This window comes from Callorhinchus milii, unplaced genomic scaffold, assembly GCF_018977255.1.
Source record: "Callorhinchus milii isolate IMCB2004 unplaced genomic scaffold, IMCB_Cmil_1.0 Scaffold3, whole genome shotgun sequence".
In the NCBI taxonomy this organism is placed as follows: Eukaryota; Metazoa; Chordata; class Chondrichthyes; order Chimaeriformes; family Callorhinchidae; genus Callorhinchus; species Callorhinchus milii.
The window spans coordinates 6,993,847-7,011,562 of record NW_024704744.1 but is presented as its reverse complement, the minus strand read 5'-3'; the positions used below and the strand labels follow the sequence as shown (position 1 = coordinate 7,011,562).

At 43.6% G+C, this 17,716-nt stretch overlaps 1 protein-coding gene across 1 annotated transcript in view; it reads right to left on the bottom strand.

Moving 5' to 3' along the window:
- Window positions 1–17,716, bottom strand: part of LOC103179015 (dystonin) — a 323,265-nt gene that overhangs the window by 123,870 nt on the left and 181,679 nt on the right. The window contains exons 35-39 of the mRNA XM_042333693.1: window positions 16,954–17,042; window positions 16,124–16,259; window positions 1,847–1,999; window positions 1,163–1,396; window positions 698–973 (exon numbers count right to left, since the gene is read on the bottom strand). Of these exons, the coding sequence (XP_042189627.1) occupies window positions 698–973; window positions 1,163–1,396; window positions 1,847–1,999; window positions 16,124–16,259; window positions 16,954–17,042 (888 nt within the window). The remainder of the gene's footprint in view (window positions 1–697; window positions 974–1,162; window positions 1,397–1,846; window positions 2,000–16,123; window positions 16,260–16,953; window positions 17,043–17,716) is intronic.

Below are 17,716 nucleotides of genomic sequence, written 5' to 3'. Positions count from 1 at the left end.
TGTGATATGTTAATTAGCACATAGTTGAAAACCAAGTCCAAATTGATATTGGTCAAAGCTTTATAACCTTCTCCTCCCCCCGACCTCAAAACTCTACCAATAATAGTTGGGCTCGAAGCTAGTCACATCTTTCATCAGTGTACTGGTTAGCAGAGTTCGACCAATTTAATAATAATCCTTATTTGGTATAGTGCCTTTGGAGGACGTCACAAAACACTTCACAGAATATAAGTGCAGTGACTGTATTTGTAGCCGAATGGGGCAACAATTTTGCACACAGCAATGTCCCAGAAACAGCCAAGAAATGAATGACTAATTTTATTTGGGGGAATGTTGGCCAGGACCCTGGGAGAAACTCCCTGCTCCTTTTGAATAGTGCCACGGGATCTTTAACATCCACCTGAACAGGCAGGTTGGATCTTTATTTAACGTTTCATTTGAAGGACAACACCTCCAATAACGCAGCACATTTTCAGCACTGCATTGGAGTGTCAACTTGAACCCACAACCTTTTGACTCAAAGGTGAGAGTGCTACCAACTGAGTGCTGTAGTGCTACCCCTTAAAAACTAGATTGCCACAAACCCTCTTTCTCCAGAATCCATTAATGCCGGAATCAATGGGGATGTTTGGAAAGAGAGATAAATGGAAGCAAGAATGTCATAGGATTCAAGTCGAGTTCCACTTTCAGTTCCTACCTTGGCTTTTTGATATTGTTGGGTCAAATTTCCATCAGTCGTTGGCTGATCCACTTCATCTCTCCCCGTCTCCGTCTGGTCATGAGGCATGTTTCCATTCATTGAATCCTCATTTTCCAGCTTTCCCAATCCACCTGCAGGGATCTCGTTGCCATTTTGCTGCAGGGCTTTTTTCCCGTTGTGTTCAGCCAACTGCTCCTTCCCTATGTCGGACAACCAACCCAGGAGTCCTTCGATTTTGCTCTTGTTTTCCTCTAACTGTTCCACCGCTGCAACCTATTACAAGTGACATAACTGTTATCGAATAATTCTCTCAGATAAATGCGTCAGCCTCAAATTACAAACTATTTCATGAAAGAAGTTAAAGGGTATGTTATTTGCAATCTTTTGGTGTTGTGCCGTACAGCCTGTTTCTGTGCCATATGTAATTCCATGCAACTCTGTGACAACATAATACATTCCCACCTTTTCCGTCTCCTGTTTGACAGCAGCTGTTACAGCCTTCTCCAGCTCCTTGAGGTTGGACTCAGTTTGCTCGCTCAACAGGCTGAACTTTGATTTCGCTTCTTCGAGTTTCTTTTCAATCTCTGCTCTTTGTTCGGGTTGCAGTTTGACCCCGCTCTCCTCCAGGAAGCGCTCAGTCACCTTGATTACATTTGCTAAAGTTGCTGCATTGGCCTGAATTTCTTTTTGTAAAGCCTGGAACACAATAGAGCTTATGTTATGGTGAGTGACGTGGCCTGTACTGTGCTGCACGGCACTCCTCACAGTGATTCAAACGCTGCTGGGCTACCCGTTATTTTTGGTAGGGACTAGCCAGCTTCATGGCCTCACAACCCGCCCGACCCACCATTGGCAGTCTGGCCTTCAGGCCTTCAAATAGTGCCATGGGATCTTTAACATCATCCTGATCAGGCAGATGGGACCTCGGTTTAACATCTCATCCAAAGGGCGGCACCTGAGACACCAAGCACTCCCCCAGCACTGTATTGGAACATCAGCTTAGACTTTGTGATTCCAAGTCCCAATGTGGGGCTTGAACCCACAACCTTCTGATTCAGAGGCGAGAGTGCTACCAACCGTGCCAGGCTGACACACAATGTATTGATTTTCACCTCTACCGAATGAATACCATTACAGATTACTAACCCGTCCCTCTGCCTGATACTGCTGCAGGTGACCCAAGTTATCAGTTGCAACTGAACCCACGGCGTAGCCCATTATCCTGTTCTCCGTCTGTTTCAGCCAATTGGACATTTTTTGCAGTTGTTCATTGCATTCTTGCTGCTGCTCTTCAAAAGCCTGTTCAGTCACACACACACACGCGCAAAGGAAGGGGACATCGATTAGCACACTTCACACAACCCAACTGTCAAGTCCTGCACTCTCTCACCAATGTATGCTGTAAACAATCTACAAGGAGCGAATAATTGGAGCTCCAGCTAACGAAAATGGCATTTAAGAGGATTTGTCTCACAAAGTAGTTAGCTTTGTCATTCAGCAGATGAGTGTTGCAATTCACAGACGCAATCATGCAAGCAGGAAGACGGCAGCTGCATTTGGTTCACATGGTGTTTAAACTCCCAGACTCTTTTCCCGAAGGCACTGCCAGTGAGTAACGCCGCAGAGAGCATCTGTGAAAAGGTCTACAGAACAGGGTTAGTCACACTTTGCAAAGTCTCAAGTCCAGGCAGCACATAAATGCTCACGATCTCACCAGTTGTTAAAAATATTCAACTCACAGTCATATACATCAGCACATAGCATTGAAGTACAGTAAATAATTCTATGGCGGAGGGGAGGAGAGAGAAAATAAGGTATGTGATGTGCTAATTATCACAGACAGACTAATAAATAATAATAATCTTTGCATTTGATATTGTGCCTTATCAAGTCATTGAGACGTCTCAAAGCGCTTCACAGGATGTACTGTAAAATGGAGTGAATGTGTATTTTGTGGGCTAACCCCAATCCCTCAGCTTCCGAAGAATAGTTTCTCCCTCCAGTCCATTAACAATGTTAGGAGAGTCATGTTTTACCTTAATGCAACAAGGGAATCTTTTGATGGAAGGAATTCTTCAACTTACAACTTCTAAATGCTTGAATTATTTCTCAGGCCACCGTCTGGCGAAAAAGACTAAAAATCCAAAGCCTCCCAGTCCTGCTTCAAGATTTTCATTGATACTCGTAAGGATAATTGTCAAATCACAAACCATATTTCACAGCTCCCCCAACACACACATACACAAACACACACGCAGACAACACACACAAACACGTACAGTTTTACTTGTACAAAAATTGCACATATTCCCTTAACACAACAGAAAATCAAATCTCACAACTATGACCACTCGAGCACGTTTCATTGCAACCCCCCAGAGGGAGCTGTGAAAGGGCATGAGCGCTCTGCCTCAGCTCCCTCACAGTGATGTCTCGGTCTTGGGCAGAAGGTCCACATTGAAGGTCACCAGACAGGCGACCTTATCAAAGATCCTTTTGAATACAGTTGGATGCAAGGCTCCCACTGGAATCTCTCAGCTTGGAGGCCTTCAACATCCTAGGCTCCAGGTTCAACCATTAGCTCAGTCAGCACACGTTTAGTGGTTCAATGCTTCACACTGAATCTGCCTCTCGTGATACAGGAGTGAGCAAGTTGACTCAGCTAGACCCTCACCAAGTCAGTCGTCTCTGACCTCAATGCACATTTTGGTCCTGCAAGTTATCCTGTTTTTATTTATAAGTATCACAAGGATAAGTCCATCACTGTTAGCACTCAAGCAGGATCAACATTTGCCAAGCAGTATTGTATAACATACTGAGCACAAAAACACAGAGCAGCATTCAATTAGAAGGGAAAACAGAAGCAAGAACGACTCAGATCAAAGCAGGACCAGAACAAAGATGTGCAAAGTAACTGAACTGCCCTCTGCAAGAGAAAGAAAGAACTTGACATGTGGGAGAAAGGAAGCGAGGGATGTAGGTGAGGCGAATTGTAAAGGTAAATAGTAAACTAACTCGTGTGGAGGACAAACACAGGCACGGAGTAGTTGAGTCGAATGGCCCATTTCCGTGCTGCATCACTCTATGTTATTCAATGTAATTTGCATTCAACAACTCAGAATGCCTCAAAGAGCTTCAGAGTAATTACAGTCAAGGATTGCTTTCGCAGATAAACACATCACCTATCTGCATCACAAACAGCCACAAGGTGAATTTCCAATTACTCTCTCAGGATTGCTGGCCAGGACAACAGGATGTTAACAGGCTGTTTCCACTTGTCGGCCAGGACAAAACAAGGTGACATAAATATAAGTAGTAGATCTACAAGGGAGTTTAGGAACAACTTGTTTTCTGATCTCACATTCTCTATTCCGTTCCTCATTTTTGATCTCTCTACTGGAAGGAAATGTCTATTATCGAGCTTGACAATTCCCTTAATAGTAATAATAATCCTTGCATTTGATACAGGCGTTATCGCGTCATTGAGACGTTTTAAAATGCTTCACAGAATATACTGTAAAATGAATTGACTGTATATTTTGTGGAGGAAATGTGGCAGCCAATTGTGCACAGCAGCGTCCCACAAATGTGGACTGAGTGACCAAATTATGAGTTATTTTTTTATGGAGGGATTATTAGCCCCGGAAAGCGATCTGCCAATCGACCAACAGCTGGGTTCCTACTTACTGCTGGGTAAACAGAGGCGTGTGGAGTAAGGAAACTTGCCTAAGGTTTCGCCCTGCCGGGAATTGAACCCGTGTCCTCTGGTTTGCGAGACAAGCACACTAGCCACTATGCTACAGGACTCCACTTTACAATGACAAACAAACTCTTAACACTTAACACGAGAGCTTTGCAACTATGTTAGACATCACTCCAATTCGTCTTTTTATTTTCTCAATCAAACCAATCAAACCTTCTGGTCATCCAGCTCCAGCCTCATCTGTAGCTGAAGACTCAAGGCCTCAGATTGAGCTGAAGACTTCTCCATCACAACCCTGAAAGCCATCTGGGTGCTGTTGAGGAGCTTGAGCAGCTGTCTGCTCTCCTGGGGGGAGAGGTCTGCCGCGTGCTCGGAAATGAAGTCCTGAATGTCAAAAGCAGTGCTGTCCAGCTGAACCTTTACCTCAGTCAGGCCGTCTTTAAAGTCCTGCAAAAACAAGCAAAACCCCATTCAGTAAGCGACCACAACATCACAGCAGTTACCTGCTCAGACCCTTGAAGAACAACATGGGGCTTGATCTCACAACCTTCTGACTCAGAGGCGAGAGCGCTACCAATTGAGCCAGGCTGACACCTGCTCACGTCACTTTCTGCTCCATCTCGCTAAGCAGCTCTGCTTCTACCTAGCGGTGAGCCCAGCTCCCGCTTCCTTCTGTGTTCCATTTCATTGAGGAGCTTACATGCACACCTCCCGCCCGCCCCCACCCCATCTCACACAACATTGCTTTGTTATCAACAAATAAAGTTCAACCATAAAACATAGAGTCTCGGTGCTTTAGAGCATATCCTGCGAAGTGCTTGGGCTGTACGTCCGACTTGAAAGGTCCTATTACAACAGCAACAACTTGCATTTACATAGGACCTAACGCGGCACAGCATTTACCAATGTACTCCAAACAAATGGATTATTAAAATAAAATTGTCCTCCAATTGTAAAATAAGCTCTCGATGTATTTTAACAAAACGATTGCGACATGACTTGCCTTATGTTGCTGCGAACGTCTTTTGAGAGACGGCAAGTCACCAGAGATATCAGAATCCAGACTAGAGGCTGCTTTGCCTCTGACAGCATCAGAAAGCTGATATAGCCGATCGAGAAGATCCTGGTGTGACGTCCTGATCTTGATCTGAAGTTAAAAAAAAGAATTGTTGTATTATTTTACATAGTGCATGCGCAAAATTTTAATTTCAAACACTCCGAATACAATCCTCTTACCCGCTCATTTTCTATTGCAGTCACCAGCATGTCTACCCTCTCCGTGGCACTCTTGGTCAGAGTAGCGAGCGAGCTTTGGATATTTCCGCACTCTGCTTCTAGCATCTTCAGCAAGCCTTCCGGAACATTCTGGACACAATTCTCCCCAAATTCTCGGGCCGCCCTCAGATCAGCTGTTACTGGCTCGCTCAGGGCCTGGACTTCCAACTTGAATGACTGAGGGGAGAGGGAGGGGGAAACATCAAGCTTATAATTAACTGCAGAAATCCTGATAGAGGACGCGGAAACAGCTCTCAGTGAGGCAGTTATCAATGCTAAACAGCGGTCTAAAGTCTCGAGCCAGAAGACGCCTGGCTTTGGGACATTGGGCAACGAGAACAGTGTCCGAAGGTGGGTCAACCACTGCCAGTATGTGTTCAGATAATTCATATTATTTGAAGGGATCACTGGATCGCAACATTTAGACTCCAAAACCAGATAAAATTGGTCATTTCACATCATGGCTGATTTGTGGAGCGCTGCTGTGCAGAAATCATCTGCCACATGCACCCACAGTGCACACTTTCATTTTTGCAGCTAAACCTTAAATGAAATGCAATATCATTCCGTTACAATTAAACAGAGTTAACTACACTTCAATTACAGTTCGAGTTAGGTCTCCACTGAACGGATCACTCACCGTGAGATTATCGAGTTGTTCCCAAAGGATTTCCAAATCCTTGTCAACTGGTGGCAGACTCTCCAGCTGCAATTCCAGGTCTCGAATCAGTATCAAGTGAGCTCCAAGCTTCTCAGAATGTTCCAAACATTGCTGCGAGATAAAAAACCAAAACAATATTTCAGTGAATCTTTATAGTAACAATATGAAGTTCAGGATATACAGTATAATGTTTTTATAATATATAATATGTATATGTATAGCCACATTATTATTATAGCAAAAGCAAAATTAAGGTATACAGGAACAGGAAGAAGCCATTCAGCCCTTCCACCAGTCTTTTACAATTGATAAATAAACAAACAAATAAATATAATAATAATCTTTGCATATAACACCTTATCACGTCCTTGAGATGCCTCAAAGCGCTTCACAGAATATATTGTAAAGTGGATTGATGGTGTATTTTGTGGGTGAAATTTTAATTTTAATCCCAATCCCTTTCGCCATATACCTCAACACCTTTACAATTCATCTCTTTTATACCCAGCACAAACTAAAATATTGAATAAAGCATTCAAGTAATACAGGTAATAAAATAGGATCTAATTTGCAAAAAAGTCAAATGCTTATTGATTTTTCTTTCGAAAATTTTATCTTTGGAAAAATATCTTTGGAAATATTGCGATATTTAATAAGGAGCTAGTTTATTGCAATTCCCGAAAGCAGGCAAATTACAAAAAAAATCCAGAGAGCAAAATAGTCGGCAATTAGCCGTTTTGCAGATACCTCCAAATATTTTAAAATATATTTTTTCTAAATACCTCAAAAGAAATGAAATAAGTTCATTCCACTTGTTTGCAAAACCACTGTATTCAAGAATGGGCAGAAAATGGAATGTGGGAAATTACGCTTAAATTAACCAATTAATAATACCTTAATTCATATTCCTAACCTTCTCCCCCCTCCAGAGGACAGTGCTAGTCGGAACAAAATGTTTGCGGGCAGTACATCTCCATAGCTTAAACATGACTAACCTGAGCAATTGTGTGGCCACCTCTTGAGACAGTCTCAGGCTCATCAACATCATCCCGCGTATAACTCATTCCACCTTCAATGGTGCTCTTTTCCACAATTGTGGACGTCAGTTGTTCAATTCCACCAGGAATATTCCCAAACGGCATCACCAAGTCCTTCTGGGCTTCCTTTGTATTTTGCCCCATTATTAAGACGTCCATCACTTCCTCTTCCTCAACTCCATCACCACTGCTCCACATGCTATTTGGTTCGATTTCTAAGACTGCGTCCTGCAAGTCTTCAAGTGTTTGCAGAACACCAGAGGTATCGCCAGATCGATGTGCTGAATGCTCAATTGTATCTTCATTCATACTCCGTCCACTCCGTGTCACTGCTCTCATTTCATTCACAAAAACCTCATTCTTTTCACCCTCAATCCAGTCATCATTTGGTGCAGTGTCTAAGATGGTTCTCTCCTCAATAGGTTCAAGTGATTCCAGTTTGCTAACACCAGAAACACATGGCATTGTTGCCTGCCCATTTTTATCATGGTCTATATCTTGCCTACTTGGTTGCATCTCTATTTCGTTCCCATTGCCCTCTTTTCCCTGGATCACGTCCCATGGTAAATTCTGTTCAATTCCTGCATTCATTGAAAACATCTTAATTTGGTCACAGAAAGTTTCCATCACTCGCCTGTTAAAGGATTGGCCCAGTACCAAACCGGGCACTTCACTTTCTACATGGAGTGTAAGCTCTTTGGTCAGATTGCTGATCAATTCCTGCCCTTTCAAACTGTAAGGATCTTGCTCCTCGGCTAAAGCACTGAACATATGCTGCACCTGTGGACTCAACTCTTCCATCTTCAGCCGAGCAAACAGACCTGCCAACTTCAAGGACCCTCCATCCTTTAAATCAAGTTGTTTGCTGAGCTCTTGACTAAACATTGTTTCCTTTAAACAGTCGAGCAGCTGCTCTGGCTTTTGTAAAGCACTCGAAGAACAAAGGTCGGCGCTTTTCTCTATCACATTAAGCACTAGCACTGCAGCCCCGCCTGGCATCTCTGTATTGTATTCACGATCAAGTGTATTCTCCTTGGACAGATCTCTTTCACTTTTAACACCTACGATATTATTATTTCCTGAAACACTTTTAACACCAGTATTTTCTGGAAGCTCGGATTCTGCAATCAAGAGACCCCAAATAACTTTTGAACAAATAGGACTTTTCTCCTCTAACACTGCATCCGATTTTTCTTGATGGTCAACTGGGGGTTGCACGTTTTCTTGCTGTAACCTCTCTCCACCTCCTCTTTCTGTAGCCCTCAACTCCTCACCTCCTCTTTCTGTATCACTCTGCTCTTGTGGTGGTTCAGAAGTTTTCTGCGTGTCTAAAACAATCTCACATTCTGGCTCCTGATGCTCACTTAGAGCCGTCATTTGTCTGGCTATGGAAACATCTGGCATTCTGTTCTCTTCTTCCGCAACTTCGCCTGAAAGTCCTCTGTATCCCCCCAACTCTGCAGTACCATCTGATATTCTAATCGTCATATTATCTTTCCCTTTTCCACTTGAATTGCAATCTTCACTTCTCCTCTGCTTATCTTCAGTTTGTGGTCTCCTGGATACATCGTAGTGTTCTCCACACACAGATTCCAATGCCTTTCCCACATCTGTACTTTCTTCAAATCCGTCCACATACTTTCCGGCAAGAGCATTTTGTGTGTCTGAGTCACTGTCATCCAACCTTCTATTTAATTGCACTTCCTCAGACAACCTGAACTTGACATAAGAATCTTCACCATCATCTTCCTCCAAGTTACCATATTCCTCCATGTTATCATCTTGCTCCATGTTATCATCTACCTTGGCTCCCATTAAATCTTGCTCCGTGCCACTGGCTGTGCTACTTTTCTGCTTCTGATTTATACACATTTCTCCTGCAAACATTTGCCCCATAACTTCTTCACTTTTGTACATTGGTTTAGTTCTTAAAACCTTTCCTTCTTCTTTCTCTTCAACTTCTTCAACTGAATCGAATATTTCATCATTCAATCTGATGGATTTTATTCCAAGTGAGTCCAACATTTTATCACTCAATAAAATGTCTTCTTCACCCTCTTCAACCAAGTCCAACATTTCATCATACATATCATTCAATCCAATAGAATCCTTATCCCCTTCACACACATCCAACATGTCATCACTCAGTAGAATGGCTTCTTCATCCCATTCACCTGAGTCCAATAGTTCAACATTTGATTCACTGCCCGATGAAGTCTCGGGAACACAAGGGAGGTCACCGTGCGATGTGGTTTCCGCAGTTGAACGTGGAGACAAAATGCTACGAAACTCATAAAAATCTTCTTCTATGGAACCTTGCCCAGGGGTTTCCTCCAGGTCGCTGTTAATTGCAATCTCCCAGTTATTTTCTGGACCCGACAAATCTGAAGGTGAAAGTCTTTTGCACCCATTGCGATCATCAATTACTGTGAAATCTTTAACAGCAGTCTCGCCCACTTCTTCGGCCATCCGAGTGCGATCCAGTGGCTCCGGAGTGGGAGCATTGGCGGCAATGGGCGGGTTTTCTGGAGCTTGTAGTTTTGACAGATTTTCATGCTTTTTGCAATCCGTACACTGTCTGGAAACATCAGCTGCCATGTATCTGCGTCCACTTTCTATATCAACCTTGCTAATCTTCACTAAATCCGAATAAGGAACTTTCAACTGTTTCAAATCAACACGGTTTTGATTCTCATGCAAATTTATTTCTTCTTTGAAACTATCCTCAGGTAATTGTGTATCAAGGGTTGCTGTGTGAGTCCGTTCAAAATCAATGAGTTCTTGGATTGACTCTTGCTCCTGGTGCTCTCTCCCTTCTGGTGGAAAGTCTGATTGCTTTAAATCCTGCAGAGTTTCTTGAGAGCGAGAATAAGAGTCTTTTCCCAATCTTGATGACCGAGTTCTCCGACACGACAATTCCAATTCAAACAACTCATTGGCCAGGCCTTCATCGATCAGGCCGTGCCTCAGTGCGTTTGCTATAGAGAGACGCAGTCCAGACTTGTGCTGAATGATGCCCCCATCCTCAACTTGCTTGCGAAGAACGGAAAGCACCATGTCCCTCTCTACCAATCCTTTCTTGACTGCTTCTGGGACAGACAGAGCCTGTCTGGTGTGTGGATCCAGAATGCCATGCAGTTCCAGCTGGTAGCTCAGTTCTCTCAGCTTTGTCATCCCATCAACGTATTTTCCTTTTCTCGCCTCTTCAATTTGGATAATCTTGTCAGCAACGCTTTTATCTACTAGACCAATCTTTGAGGCCTGCGTCACAGATAATTGCTTTTCTTGCTTGAGGTCCAGAAGGCCACCAGCTACAATCTGACCTTCCAGCAAACTCAAGCCTGTGTAAGAGTCCAGAAGTCCGAGTCTCAATGCATCACTGACGCTATGAACAGTGTCACTTTCGGGATCAATCACTCCATAGACCACTTTCTCCGAAAGCAATATCCTTTTCAGAAACTCATCATTTATTAAACCACGTTGCTCAGCATCGGCTACTTTAATCATTTCCCCTGTTCGAGCATCATAAAAGCCTCCAATTAGACCAAGTTTATCCATCACTTTGATGGCCATGCGACTTTCTATCAACCCTTTAGCCACAGCTTCACCGAGGGTCAGATTTTCACCAGTCTCTTCATACGGGATCCCTCCATCTTCAAATTGTGAAACTAAAATATCCACAATCAGGTCCTTATCCAACAGACCACACCTCAAAGCAGCTTCAAGGTTGTATCTTTTACCAGTAAGGGGGTCATATATTCCACCTGCTTCTATTTCTGTTTTCAGTAACTCTATTGCAACCGATCTTTCTAATTTCTCGCTCTTCAATGCTTCAAATATGGAAGTAGGTTCTCCAATATCTTCATCATCATCATCATCATCTTCATCATCTTCTATGAAGCCAAGCAAGTGATATTCCTCTTTTAAGTCTTCTGCGATTTGACTGTCTTCAGCATCCTTCCATGTCATTCCACCTCCACTGGGTGTAACTTGTAGCTGCCAGCTCACATCTCCTGAAGTGTCCTTTGTGATCAGTGTATCTGACGAATGACTTTTTAACGCTTGTTCAACTGAGCAACAGCTCTGACGGTCACAAGCATGCTTATCATTCTCTTCTAGTTGCTCTTTCTGATCTGCAAAGATTTTTCCTTTCAGTCGTTCGAAATCTTCATCCATTTGTTCTGGAGTACTGATGAAGCCTAAATCATTCAGAGAAACTCCTGGGTTGCCAGGCGTTGGTATGGAAGTTTCAAATACATCGTCAAGGCTGTTAACTGTTTGTTGAAGGAACGTTTTATTTCCATTCCCTGCAGAGGCTTTCCATGCATTAAAATATGACATTTCCTGTGTCTTGGATACATCTCCCAATTGTCCAACAGTTGTAGTCATTGTTCCTCTCCCATATTCAAAGTCTTCTGTCGCCTTTTCTGTCACTTTGTCAATGATGGCTCCTTCAGGGGCATTAGTTTGTTTCATCTCACTTCTTAACGCTCCTGTATTCCAATCAACTTGGTCCTTCTGTGTTAAAATATCTTTAACCGATTCCCCAAAAACATCAACGGGGTCTTCTAGTTCTGCGATATCATCTAACGTTCCGATCTTCCTGATGGTTCTGTCCTTTCTAACTTTCTGCTCCGCTGTAGTGGATACAGATGGCTTCTCGCTTTCCCACTGGCATAAAATTAACTCGCCACATTCATCTGCTTCAAGCGGTTGGTCCGCAGAAATCCAATGGGTTCTTGTGTTTGTCTGTTCTGCAGCTGACGTCACCAACATGAACACATCTTCTTCTGTACCATCTGATTCTGCATTTGCTTCCACAAATTCATCAAAGTCAAGTTTGTTTGTAGCGTTCATTGCATCTAGCCCGCCTTCCAATATAGCTCCGCTGCTATCACTGTGTGTATGGCCACCCTTTCCATCCCTCAGTTCTAATTCAGCAACCTCGACATTTGGGGTTATATTCTGTTTAATAGTTTCTTCCAATTCCCCATCTACAACAGGCCCACCAACAAAAGGTGGCATTTCTTCTGCGTCTGCAATATCTTCCAAAGTTTTGACGGTCCTGATTTTATTTTTTCCGCACTCTGCATTTTTATCTGACGCTGAAGCAGCTGCAGTTGGGGACATTGGCTCCAAAGGGCACAGAACAAACTGTTCATCTTCATCCACTGAAAGCTGAGAGTTGATGGGAATCCAGCGTGCAGTTTCATCGGTCGCCTGATTAAGGTGTTCTTCTGATGGAGTGGGAATGTCTGGCTCCCGTGAAATACCCTTAAACGAGTGAACGTCACCTTCTGCCGAGCCCATAGAGCACTCTACCTGGTTTGCCAATGTGTCTTGGAAATAAATATCAGCTGCAGTGGCAGTGCCAATGCTCTCATCCACATCCCTTTGGACAGCAGAAGATCCATCAAAAGAAAGATTATCCAGTTCTTTTCCATTTGCTGCATTGGCCACACCACAGAGCTCTGTCTCCAGTGGACATGGTGTGAGTTTCCAATCCTCATTGATTTGATAAGGTTGGTCTAATGGGCGCCATTGAACAGCTTTGTCCGTCACCGAGTCACGCTTTCCTTCTTTTGGCAAAACAATGTCCTTGTTTCCTCCAACATTTAAATCTCGGGTTTGTGAAGCTGTCTGCTTCTGCACACATCTGTGAGTGATATCATCCTCAGTCTTTTCAGTTTCCTCCATCTGGTTGTCTAAGCAACTTTCGAAACAGTCAATGTAACCATTTTCGCTGCTCAGAGTAATATCTACATTCATGGCCTGCTCGGCGCTGGCGTGACCGTTCAGACACAGCACTTCCAGCGGATCTGCAATGTCGTCTAACGTGTCAATCATTGTGACAGTTTTATCTCTGCAAACGTCAAAGTCAACTACCCCAAAGATTGGATAGATTCCTCGATCCCGAGTGTCCACCGGCCATTCGGGCTCCCTGGGGTCATAGTTCTCCAGGTGTTCGTCTCCAGGTATCCAAAGCATCGTTTCATCGGTAACATTTCCACTTCCCTCATTCAGAACATCACATGGCTCTCCTCCCTTCCTGCCTAGATCCAGTGTCTCAAGATAAGAATCCATCTCATTCGATTCCTGAATAGAAACAACCCTAGGCCAATCTAAACAGTTATCAAAACCACTCTCACCTTGAACCAGGAAGTCTGAGGAAACATCCACATTTGCTTCGATGACCATTTTAATGTTTTCATCCAAGTCCCCGTCCACCAACAGCAGTCTCTTCCCAGTGCCTGCGTCCATGTAGCTGTGCATCATTAAGTAGCTCACAAACCTCTGCTTGGTTTCAGTCTGTAAAGGAGGCACAGTCTCTGGTCCATGTGTGTTTTGAGAGTCAGTAGTGCATATTTGGATTTCGCAACTTGTCACCCACCTGGGGACATCGCCCTGTGTAGAATGGGGCTCCTCAGTGATGGGGAGAAGGTCAGGAATAAACGCTGTGCCCAGAATCTGAGCGGTGGCATCATCTATTACACCCAACCTGGAAGCTTCTTCAAGACTGAGCACCGATGAATCTTCCGGGATGTACAGAGCTGCCACTTTCTGCCTGTTGTACAAGATTTTGTGAGCTAGCTCACTCGTCACTACACCTTGTTGTAAGGAAGCATCCACGGAGAATATTTCTCCTGACTCCGGCCATATCAAACCCATAAATACCTTCTGAGCTTCCAGCACCAACAGGGCGCTGCTCGAAGTTATTAAATTGCACTGCACTGCCTCGTCCAAGGTTAACCGGTTACCGGTGACCGGGTTGACCACACCTCCGGTTTGAACCTGACGGCTAAGGATGCATGAAGCTGTGTCCTGATCAATCAGGCCACATTCCAACGCTTCATCCACCGTTAGTTGGCATCCTGTGCTGGAGTCCACGATGCCCCCAGCAAACAGCTGAGCTCCCAATAGCCTGATCATCACCTCTCGCTCTATGACACCTTCGTGAAGTGCCCTGAAGACGCTAACCTTCCTGCCAGATTTCAGCAAGATCTTATCCTGTTCCAGCCGCCTGACAGGCAGCAATAGGAGGCCAGTTTCCTTGTGCACCACAGTTCTCTCCATCAGTTCCATCAACGATAATTTCTCAGCTGCATTGGGATCGATCAGCTCCTTGCACATCCTCTGCCTCTCCAGCAGTTTGAAGTACAGCGGAGCAATGATGAAGTCTCTCTGGAAAGCTTCCTCTAGGTCCAGCCTCTCGTCAGTGGCCGGGGCTCTCAGCCCTCCGGTCGCCAGCTGAATCTCAAGGATTTTAACCACTGACGTTTCGGAGATGACCCTCTGCTCAAAAGCAGCCACGGCGGGATGAGCGATGCCAGAGAGATATAAAGGGTCTGAAATCCGCTCCACAGCCAGGCTCAACTCTCTTAAGAGACTGAAGATCTTCTCATCCACCAGCCGATATTTCAGAGCTTCTTCCACACTGAGGCATTGGTTAATTTCGGGTACAATAAGGCCTGAGACCACCACCTGAGCTTCCAGCAAACACAGCCCGGTGTCATAATCGATGAGACCTTTGCGGATGGCGTCAAAGACCGAGAAAATTACCCCTGTTTCCATGTCCACGACACCCGCAATGGTCTCGCCACCACCCTGAAAATAAATCCCAAAGTAAAAGCAAGTTACAGAGCGGCAACAGAACACAAGCCAAAGTGGCACAAGGCGTACGCTAAACTATCTCAATAGCTTGTGCGTACAAATACGCTTCAGCTGTGTTTTGTTATAAGACAAGAATGTTCACTTACCCAAGGATATGAATGTTAGCGATGCAACAGCAAAAGCCAGATCGGCATCAGTCTCGACAGTGAGAGGAATAAGAGTTTTTTTTTAATAAAATCCTGCATGCGTCTGTGTACTTAAAAAGGTTAGTCACAGAGGAAGCAACAGAGGGTTACTAATTTTTTCTTAAATACCAAAACACACGTAGATAGATACCTGTGGAGTTTAAGCACCATGCTTTCTGGTTACAGAGGATGGTAAAACACAAACCATATTTAACATTAGGATGATCATGCTATGCATGTTTACAGCATACAGTGGACGGCATCTTTTCACAACTATCATTTTCGTATGTACACACATAGACACACACATATTATATACACACACAGGAACAAGTGACCAAGTAAAGCAAACGCCTGGAAAAAAAATTGCCGACGCTTTCAAATCATGATTAAAAAAAACACATATGAAATTCACATTGGGAGTACAATTCCGCTAGGATCCCGATTGACTATTTCCTTAAGCGTCTTAGAGTGTCCAGAATTTGGTAAATAAATTCTTAGATGCAGTCGTAATCTGAAACTGGCTTTCTGTAGGTTTCTCCTAAGAAAACCAGCTTCAAAGTAGAGACTGAATTTGACACCTTTCAAATGCTGGGCACTCTTGAAATGCTCCATAAAAACATAGTCAATCCAGACCCGTGTAGAATTTCTCTGATTGGTGTTGTCAAAAACTCTCAAAAAAGATACATTACCTTCTGCTGATCATGGCAGTGAATGTGGATTCAACAGAGTGGGGGTAAAATTTGCAAGTGTCAAATTATTGAACCCTTACAAATTGTCGCCTTGTCCTGTCCAAACTTGTAATTGTAATCATGCGATTATAAAAGGGCGGCTACCACAGGATTTTGTTTTGTTAATAGCCATACAAGCAGACGGCCTTGCGCTGCTGCACAAAATAAGTGTTAAAGTGCTTCCTGGGCCACTTGGCTGTTTGACCTGGTGGATTATTACCTTCTGCACTGCCTCTTCAGCCAGTGCAGTCTGCGATTGTTGAAGCAGATCTGAGGACTCCTCACATAACTGATCATACGACTCCTGCAGAGACCCGAGCTGTTGCTCCGTGTGTCGTCGATCCTCTTCTGATATCCTACATTATTATTATTATGATAAGTACAAGGACAGAGAGGCGGTTGTGCCACACATTACAAGCAAACCGTGGCCAGTGCAGCCCCGTTGTGATACTCAGTATTATAACGTGCCTCATTTATAATAAGAATTATCCTTTCATTTAATATAACGCTTATCATGTTGTTTCCTGGCATTTAACAGGATTCACTGAGAAGTGTAGTGAATGACGTATTTGCAGGTGAATGCGCCAGCTCCAATTGCATACTGTGATGTCCCACAACAGCCATGAAACAAATGACTAATTTGTCATGACCCAACTGTGCAGCGCCTTGGGACGTCCTCCTGACGTGAAAGGCACTCTATAAATGGAATCTTGTTGTTGTTGTTATCTGAGAGATTGTTAGCCATGACACCAGGACAAACTCCAATCTCTTTTCCAGTTGTGCCTTGCGATCTTTAACGTCCACCTGAACAAGCAGACGATCTCAATTTAACATCTCATCCAAAGGACAATGCAGGCCACCCTCAGCACTGAATTGGAGTGTCAAGATTATGTGAGTTCAAGGTCCGAAGTGGGGTTTGAACCCTCAACCTTCTGAGGCAAGTATGCTACCAACTGAGCCAGGCTGGCATACTGCCTTATAATTAGGTTCCACAATATATTGAGAGGGAACATATTTAAGATAATGATGAAAGAGAAAATGCAAACTTACTTATCACTGTGTTTAACCAGGAACATCTGTACACTGTGGACAGCATCAGCGACTTGGTCCTTCTTGTTTGACAATTCCATGCTGAGCACCTGGAACAATTAAAATAAAAATGTAATACATATAAGTAAATATTAACCTACATTGTGAAGTTTTCAATTATACTCTGGGAGATAATAAAATAATAATTCTTGCATTTGGTATAGCACCTTATCACTCCTTGGAGACGTCTCAAAGCGCTTACACAGAATATACTGTAAAGTGAATTTACTGTACATTTTGTGGGCAAAACACAGCAGCCAATTGTGCACTACAGTGCCCACACAGTCGTGGATTGAGTGACCAATTTTTTTTTGAAGGAATTATTACCCTCAGAAAGCAATCTGCCAATCGACTGACAACTGAGTTCCTACTTACTGCAAGGTAACCAGAGGTGTGTGGAGTAAGGAAACTTGTCCAACATTTCGCCCTGCTGGGAATAGTATTTGCAGATGAATGCGCCAGCTCCAATTGCGCACTGTGATGTCCCACAACAGCCATGAAACAAAGACCAATTTTATCTGCGAGATTGTTAGCCAGGACACCAGGAAAAACTTCACTCTCTTTTTCCAGTTTCCCAGGCATCTCCAAAGAGATTTCCAAAGTTTACATGAAAACAAAATATTTTATCACATTCAAACCTAATAGTCATAGTCCTTAATAATACTTGTATTTTATACAAAAATAGCTCAGAAAGCTAGAAATATCGCAATAGCTCAGAAATATA